General features: G+C 49.0%; 1 protein-coding gene across 1 annotated transcript; it reads right to left on the bottom strand.

Moving 5' to 3' along the window:
• Window positions 1-3,831: 3,831 nt before the first annotated feature.
• On the bottom strand, window positions 3,832-7,431 carry LOC123120609 (probable carboxylesterase 12). The gene is made up of 2 exons (XM_044540613.1): window positions 7,219-7,431; window positions 3,832-5,217 (listed from the first exon to the last, which is right to left on the bottom strand). Exons 1-2 carry the CDS (start codon window positions 7,429-7,431, stop codon window positions 4,093-4,095), a joined length of 1,338 nt encoding a protein of 445 aa, XP_044396548.1. The 3' UTR covers window positions 3,832-4,092.
• Window positions 7,432-9,133: the final 1,702 nt, after the last annotated feature.

Genomic DNA, 9,133 nt, shown 5'->3' with positions numbered 1-9,133 from the left:
CGGAGCCACGCGAGCGCGGGAGCCCAAGTTGTTTCGTTTCGTCGCTTCGTTTGTCCACGCTGCAGCGACACACCAACGCATTACCAGGCGCCAGCTACCATAGTCCACACTCATGTCTTTTTTCTTTGTCAGCTTTTTTTTATGTGTGCATGTTAGTAGGAAAAGCAACCTTGCCGCTCTTAATTGCCGTGAAAAATGTTTCTTCCTTTTTTCGCTGCGTTCTTTTGTTGTTATCATTTGATTTCTCTTTTCCTTTTCATTTTTTTTCATTTTTGTTATTTTTATTCTTTATTTGTAAAAAACTTGTAACTAATTCTATTTAGATGCGTTTTTTGCTATTATTTTTTAAAATTTGATGAGGTTTTCTTAAGTTTGAAATGTACAACTAGATAAATCTTTGTTCCCTTCACTAATATTATACGTCGGTGTGGATAAAATTAATCTGTTGGATGGAGGTTTTTTTTATTGTTGTTGTTGCAATCGCCCCAACCCGAACGCAATTGCAACTCAGCACACCCAAGCGCAACTCCATGACATATGATGTGACCGTAACCATGGGGCCAGGGCAAGGGTTGTCGACGTCGATGAATTCGGTTGCATTTTTATTTATTTTTTAGGATTTTTGTTGTAGTTCCAACCGTCCCGACCCATGCGCAATTGTATTTCAGCACACCCAAGCGCAACTGCAGGTCGTATAATGTGACCGCAACCGGGGGGATTGGGGAGGGTCTTTTTGTTGTAGTTGCGACTGCTCCAACCCGAACGCAATTGCAACCCAGCACACCCAATCGCAACTGCGGAACATATAATGTGACCGCAACCGGAGGTCAGGGGGATGGTTGTCGGCGCTAATGAAATCGGTTCCAAATCGCTCCAACCCGAGGGCAATTGCAACTCAGCACACCCCAGCGCAACTGTATGACATATAATGCGACCGCAACTAGGGGTCGGGGAAGGGTTGTCGACGTCGGTGGAATCGGTTCCATTTTTTTGTTCACACTTACTTCCTTGTAAATACAAGCACCTTTGGTTTCCTTGATGAAATACAAGCAATTGTGGGGCCCACATGTCATTTGCAAGTGGACCACCGACTTGCAACTAGGGGTGTTTACTCGACGTCACTTGCAACTCACCCTTGGACTTGCAACTGGTCTGTTTTTTGTGTGTTGTTTCGTAATTGCCCCAGTTGCAAGTCCACCATCGACTCGCAACTGTGGGGCCCGCATGTCACATGAAGTGGACCATCAACTTGCAACTAGGGGGTCTTTACTCGATGTCACTTGCAACTCAACCCTGGACTTGCAACTGGTCTGTTTTTTGTGTGTTGTTTTGTAATTGCCCCAGTTGCAAGTCCACCATCGACTCGCAACTGTAGGGCCCGCATGTCACTTGCAAGTGGACCATCGACTTGCAACTGGGGGTGTTTACTCGATGTCACTTGCAACTCAACACTGGACTTGCAACTAGGCACTTTTTGGTGTGTTGGTTCGTAAATGCCCTAGTTGCCAGTGCACCATCGACTCGCAACTGCGAGGGCCCGCATGTCACTTGCAAGTAAACCATCGACTTGCAATTGGTCTTGTGTGTTGTTGTTGTTGCCCTAGTTGCAAGTCCACCAACGACTTGCAACTATGGGGCCCACATGTCACTTACAAGTGGACCATCGACGTGCAACTGAGGGTGTTTACTCGATGTCACTTGCAACTCAACCCTAGACTTGCAACTAGGCTATTTTGTGTGTGTTGTTTCGTAATTGCCCCAATTGCAAGTCCACCATCGACTTGCAACTGTGAGGGCCCGCATGTCACTTGCATGTTGTTGTTGTTGTTGTTGGTTGTTGTTGTTGTTGGTTGTTGTTGTTGGGGGTGTTTACTCGATGCCACTTGCAAGTCAACCCTGGACTTGCAACTGGTCTATTTTTGTGTGTGTTGTTTTCGTAATTGCTCCGTTGCGAGTCCACCATCGTCACACAACTATGGGGCCCACATACCACTTGCAACTCGACCGTTGACTTGCAACTGTGGGTGTTTATTCGATGCGACTTGCAACTCAACTCTGGACTTGCACTGGTCTGTTTTATGTGTGATGTTTCGTAATTGTCCAAGTTGCAAGTCTGGGGTCAACTCGCAACTGCAAGGGCCCGCATGTCACTTGCAACTGGCGGGGTGTTTACTCGATGTCACTTGCAACTCAACCCTAGACTTGCAACTGGGCTATTTTTGTGTGTTGTTTCATAATTGCTCCAGTTGCAAGTCCAGGGTCGAATCGAAAATGCAAGGGCCCGCATGTCACTTGCAAGTAGACCCTCGACTTGCAAATGGTCATGTGTGTTGTTGTTGTTGCCCTAGTTGCAAGTCCACCAACGACTTGCAACTATGGGGCCCACATGTCACTTACAAGTGGACCATCGACTTGCAACTGGGGGTGTTTACTCGATGTCACTTGCAACTCAACCTGGACTTGCAACTAGGCTATTTTTTGTGTGTTGTTTCGTAATTGTCCCAATTGCAAGTCCACCATCGACTTGCAACTGTGAGGGCCCGCGTGTCACTTGCATGTTGTTGTTGTTGTTGTTGTTGGTTGTTTGTTGTTGTTGCTGTTGTTGTTTTACTGGTGTTGGTGTTGTTGTTGTTGTTGTTGTTGTTGGGGGTGTTTACTCGATGCCACTTGCAAGTCAACCCTGGACTTGCAACTGGTCTATTTTTGTGTGTGTTGTTTTCGTAATTGCTCCAGTTGCGAGTCCACCATCGCCACGCAACTGTGGGGCCCACATACCACTTGCAACTCGACCATTGACTAGCAAGTGCAACTGCGGGGCACGAGCGCAATCGACCAATAACCGCCCCAACACGAGCGCAATCGCAACTCAGAACACCCAAGCGCAACTGCGGGATATAATGCGACCGCAACCGGGGATCGGAGGGAGGTTTTGTCGGCGCCAATGAAATTGTTTCCATTTCTTTATATTTTTGTTAGGGTTTTTTGTTGTAGTTGCAACCGACCAACCCGAGCGCAATCACAACTCAACACACCCAAGCGCAACTGCGGGACATATAATGTGACATGAGAAACAAGATTCTAAGACGACCCACGAATTAGGAAATGTCTTGTTTCCATTCGATCAGCACGAGCGAGTTGCATGTCCACCCCTTGACACTAACTGCACACGACACACATACCACACAATTAGAAGGTCCACAACGCGACCGCACATGAAGATTTTTTTCTTAAATACATAGTGAACTTTTTGTAATTGAACATTTTTGTACAATGAAATGCATTTTTGCAAATACAAGTTGAATATTTTTTGCATATACACACTGGACATTTTCCAAATACATTTTAAACATTTTAAATACATAATGAATGTTGTTTAATGATATTATACATTTTCAAATGCATCTTATATTTTTAATACATGATAGGATTTTTTATATGTGTGAACATTTTTTGTGAAATATCATAAGAAATGTAAAAAAATCATTTTTTCTACAAGGAGCATGAAAAATAAAAAAAACTTACAGCAAAAATTAGAAAAACTTAAATATTTTCTATAAGAAGTATAAAAACCAAACAGAAAACCGGTAGAGAACTGCACATTAGAAAAATCATACAAAGGACAAACTTAGGCCGGACGTTGCTTGTGGCAACGCTGCTGCTGGCAAAAAAAATCCCAGCCAAGCACAAATCTTACTAACAGAGCCCCGCAAAAAAATAAAATCGTCCTAACAGAGAAAGCAAACCAAGCTAGAAGCAACTTGGAGGAAGGGATCGTGGGATGCAATATTTTTCGGCTTCTATGTGCGTGCGTGTAGAACAGACATCCAAAACTGGTAAGCAACAACCAAACACTGATGGGCCAAACCGGAAAACAACAACAGAAAACAGCCCAAACTAAAAATTTGCCCAATGGACGAAAGAAGTCTATGGGGGAGGGACTCAACCGGGCTGCAACAACAGGGGATGACGTCATGTGAATGAGACCATACTTATACTTATGTCTCAGCTAGATGAGTTCTAGGCGCTCCCAATATTATTTGCTCCTGAGCCTGTATTACTGAATCATTCGCCGGCGAACAAGAGAAAACAGACTCAACAGCGCCTGACGAAGTCGGCCACGACGGTGAGCTCCTTGGCGGCGTTGTCGCAGTCGGGCTTGAGCAAGAAGTAGACATGCCCGTCGCCCTTGGTCTCGTAGAACCGGAGCTCGCCGCCCCACCCGCACGCCTTGAGCCCCGCCGCGTAGGCGCGAGACCTCTCCACGAACCAGCAGTGTTCCGCCGTGGCGACCAGCACACGGTCGCACCCGAGCTGGCCCAACTCCTCCGGCGACGCCGCAGGGTTGATGTACGGGTGGTCGAGGCCGAGCTTACCGCCACAGGCGACATGCCATACCTGGTCAAGGCCGCCGCGGATGGCGGCGTCCGTGAGCTCCCCGCCGACCGGCTCTTTTCCCCAGAAGTAGGAGTGCAGGAGCGCGATGCCGCTGACCTTGTCGCCGTACCCCTCGATGCGTTCCTTCCGCAGCCTGACCGCCGTGCGGTGCGCCATGTTGGCGCCGGCACTGTCGCCGGCGAGGACGACGCGGGACGCGTCGCCGTGCCCCGCGAGCCAGGGCTCAGCGCCGTCCAGCCGGCACGAGGAGACGACGGCCTTGAGGGCCGCGAAGGCGTCCTCGTAGGCGGCCAGAACAGGGTGCTCCGGGGCGAGGCGGTAGTCAACGGAGACGACGACGGCGGGGACCGCGGCGGCGAGGGAGGCGGCGTACTTGTGGTAGAGCGGGGAGGCAGCGGTGTAGATCATGAACGCGCCGCCGTGGAAGAACACGACCACAGGGAGCTTCTTCCCGGGCTCCGCCGCGGTGGCGGCGGGGAGGTAGAGGCGGGCAGAGATGTTTGCCGCGGGGTCGAGGACGACGTCCTTGGAGGCGACGCCGTTGGCTGGGTCACCGGACGGGGAGGGCGGCACGGTCTCGGTGCCGTTCAAGCGCACGACGCGGCCGCTCTTGTGCACACGCACGACGCCGGGTATCTCGCACTCGATCTCGAAGCCTGGGTCGTCCATGGCTGGGGTTGCGGAAGGCGGCAGTGAGCTTTGGCTCGGCGTCGCGGCGCTGAGGCCGTGATCCGAATCTGCAAGGGTAATTCCAGCGGCAAGCGGGGCGACGAGGAACACAGGCAGAGCACTGCACAACCCGTCACCGCGTTCACCGATTGCCTGCTTAAAAAACTACCAAGGCTTACGTAAGTGCTGACGTGGGAGCAACCATGGGTCTAAACCCCGGGTTCACCCGTGCTATTTGTCACCAGACCAGACCATGGTAGCACGAATTAGTAGGATTTTTCTACCTTCTCCTCAACCATGTCACCCTATTCTCGCCATCGATTCAAAACATGCAAGATAGCCATCCGATTCTTACCCTATAACCAAGCCTCTATATCTCGAAAAGTTTACACGATGAGGTTTTCCTAAATAAAAAAAAACTTGGGAACACGTTGGTTGTCGACACGTGTATTAATTTGGGCCACTGGGGTGTACAAATTCGTTGTGACTGTAGACATTCGATGTAAATTTTGTTAACTGATTCGCATTTTCGCGTGTGCACTTGGTGTGGCTTCAGCAATTTCTTGATGATCCGGGACAATCTGTTTGATTTGGCTTTGTTTCCTGCATGTGCGTGTTGACTGGCCTGGGCCGATTTATGGTGATGCGGTTATTGGATAGGCTCCCGTTTCTCCCTTAATTTTCTTCGCGTGTCCCTCTCTCTGTCAAAGGCTCGTGAGGCATCCCGTGGTTGCTCCACCTCCACCGCCCACCGCTCAACAACATGTCACCGCTCCACCGCCATAGTCGCTTATAATCCCCTCTCCCCTTGAGCTCACTGTGCACGTCTCCCAAATTATCGGCGACGCAAAACCCATCATTCCCGAGTTCATCGATGGCCGATGCATCGCCGGAGCTCTCAACGCTGGGACGCATCCCCTTCCTGATTGGCCGGCATAGCTCCCTCTTCCACCACTGTGACATCTTGGATTTTGCCTTCTCTCTTTTTCCGAACTTCATTTTGCCATTGCTTTGAATTTGGGGTTTTTGAATCAATTCAAATGGACTTAAACACTTGGGCATGACCTTGATTTTCACCCAAGTGACCCATCCATCTCTCATTCAACTTTCTTTATCTGAAAAATCCCAAAATAGACCAAGGAATATTTTTCATAAAAGAAAAATATTCAATTTCTTCTCTGAAATCCAATTTAGAAACTTGTGCTCCAAAGCAACCCTCATTTTTATTGCTTCCAAAAATCTGAGAAAATTCTCAAATATTCTTTGAACCGTTGCCCACCTCCGTGTGCAAAAATATTACATACTCATTTGGAGTATTTTTGCTACAGAAAAAAATCATTTCTGTTCTGGCCTAAAAATCCAGTTTCTACAGCAAGTGTATTTTTCCTTGCTCTAATGAAGCTGAATTTTCTTGAGCTTGATTAACTTCCTAGATAACCCTTAACCCTAGAGAATCAGCCCTAATCACCTTCTATAAGCCCTCCAAACTTGGCGACCAAGTTTCTGACCAGAAACTTGCCAACAAGCTCAAGTCTAATCTGGTCAGCCTGGCAGTGTATGATCAACTTTCCTAGACTAAACACTGCACGAACAACACGAGGGACAAGGTTTGGCAACGAGCGGGCGTCGTTTTGACCATGCCAGCATGGTGACTGCGTGAGGATATGGCCCTGGCATCGCGTCCGACGCGCTCTACGCGGCGCCCTCATCTCTGTTTCGCGTGTGATCGATCCAGAGCTCACCGACGACTGCCGCACCGCGCCACCCCCTCCGTCTCTTCACCCTTGACCGCTCCCTGGCGCTCGCTGACGCCGGAGACGCCGCAGCGGGCACGGGCACGTCGCGGCCAAAAGCCAAAGTGCGCCCCGTGCCTCTGTCTTCTTCCTCCACCGCCTCCTGTGCTCGTCCGCACGTTGCACAGCTCCCGCGTGAGTGCTGCACCCCTCCACCCCTCGCTGACGCCGTTCGTCGTCGCTCGCCGGCTTCCAGAGAGCTCCGACGGAGCCACGTACCCCTCTCCCCCTCCGGCTATAAATTCGAGCCCCTCCCACCGCTCCGAGCACTCCAAACCCACCACACAACCACCACGAAGCCGTAGCATAGCCGCAGCCCGGCCGGGCAGGCCTCTGGCCGCCGTCCCCGACCCAAGCTCACCAGCGATCCCCGCTGCCCCTCCTCCTTGCTCCGGTGCCCCTCGAGCTCGAGCAACTGCTCAGGCGACTCCTTGGAGGTCCACTGGTGCCGCCTGGACGCGTTGCAGCCCCTGGAACCGCCCCACTCCGTCGTCTTCTTCCTCTCCAGCGAGACCCGACCGCAGCCGCCACTTGCGAGCTGCTCCGGCCACCTCTCGTCAAGCCACGGGTACATGCAGGTGCACTTCGACCCCCTCTCTCTTGCTATCCCTCTTGATTCCAAGGACCTCTCCTCGCCAGCGTAAGCTCCAGCGAAGCACCGCCGTCGCTCTGTTTCTCTCCCCCTCTCTCCTCACCTGACCAGTGGGGCCCACTGTCAGCCTCTCCACTCATGCCCAAAGCGGTACGAGTGGAGGCGTCTTCAGAGAATACGCCTTCGACGTCACCCCCTGGTTTTCTGTTTATTCAAATTTAATTCAAAAATTTGACCAGCACCTTTTACTAGTCTTAACTCCTAAACTACAAGTCCAAATGAGTTGATTCTTTTTGCATTGTGTTTGTTTTGAAAAGTTCTAGCAGCACGTCAAAGTTGAGATTTTTCCTTGCTCTCTAGAATTTCTGGTGATTTTCAAAGTGGTTCTTGATATTTTGTTTTGCTGTTTTTAAATATTTTCAGAGGGAGAAGCTTGTCTTGGAGATAACCAGGAGGAGTGTGAACCTCCTCTGCACTAAGGCCAGCCACACCAATATTTGGATGGTGTCATTTCAATATCTATGATTTTTCCAACTTGAATATGAGTTATTTTCATGCATTTAAATTATTTAAATAAATATTGCTTAGTGTTAGTTACTTTGTCATGCTTGAATTGCTTTAGTATGGTACTGGTCGAATGCATGAGCTAGCTAAGTCAGTGGAAGAGTTTGTTATTGAAGTGATTATGCTTGCATGAATAATGGTAGTTTCTTTTTGTGATAAAATGATTTTAACATATTATGAGATAATTAAAATGATGAATGTTAAGAACCAGTAAAGTAGAACTAGGAAAGTTTATTTGGTAAGTAGTGCAAGTAGAAAATTTTGATCATGTTGATCTGTCACTTTGAGTGGTATGTTTTGCATGTCGAACAGTGCATGATCATGGCATATGATGACTCGTGTTATTTTATTTTCAAGATTAACCTGATGTTAATCCAAATTGAACATAACGTTGATCGAGTCATGGTGCCACTGAATCAAGTTTTTCCTAGTGCGAGCACATTTACCTTTATGGGGAGGTCTTGATTCGGTCCGTTGTCGTGCCTCTGGTCGGTACCTCCAACGAGGGAAGGTTATGGGCGTGCGGTACCCTGGCCCGGTAAGCAGACATAACCTTGTGTGCCCGTTTGTTGTTATGGTACCTTGTCCCCATTTGGGACCGTTTTTGCCACGTCGGTGGTCGTTGATGCCTTTGGTAGGCACGAGGCCACCCATGACTTAGCCCAGTGGGGAGTTGGTCAGAATGGCCAGGAGAGTGTCATGACAATGGGAGGGTTTCGTCGGAATGCCATTGGTCCACCCGAATGGGATGATGAGGCCATGGATTCCGTGGTGTGGGTAAAGTGCGCTACCTCTGCAAAGTGTATTTAATCTATCGTTAGTCGCGTCCTCGGTTACAGACATAGCTCGTGAGTAAGTCACACCGTGGATCAACATTAATAAATAATCTTGCACACTAAAAGTTTAATTGTTGGCACTGGTTATGTGATGATTTGTTGGATCATGAATATGATCGTGGTGGGAACCAAAGTGTTGGTTTCGTTTGTGATCCAGGTATGATTACCGCTCGGTTATGAGGTAAACCGTCTGGTAAGAGAGTCCGAGTGACTCAGTGCACAAGTTGATTTCACCGCATCAGTAGTATCGTGTTGCATTGCTTTAACCTGATTAATTGTCATGA

This window comes from Triticum aestivum, chromosome 5D, assembly GCF_018294505.1.
Source record: "Triticum aestivum cultivar Chinese Spring chromosome 5D, IWGSC CS RefSeq v2.1, whole genome shotgun sequence".
Taxonomy (NCBI): Eukaryota; Viridiplantae; Streptophyta; class Magnoliopsida; order Poales; family Poaceae; genus Triticum; species Triticum aestivum.
Note: the sequence above shows the minus strand (reverse complement) of the source record. Positions and strands in the feature narration are given on the sequence as shown.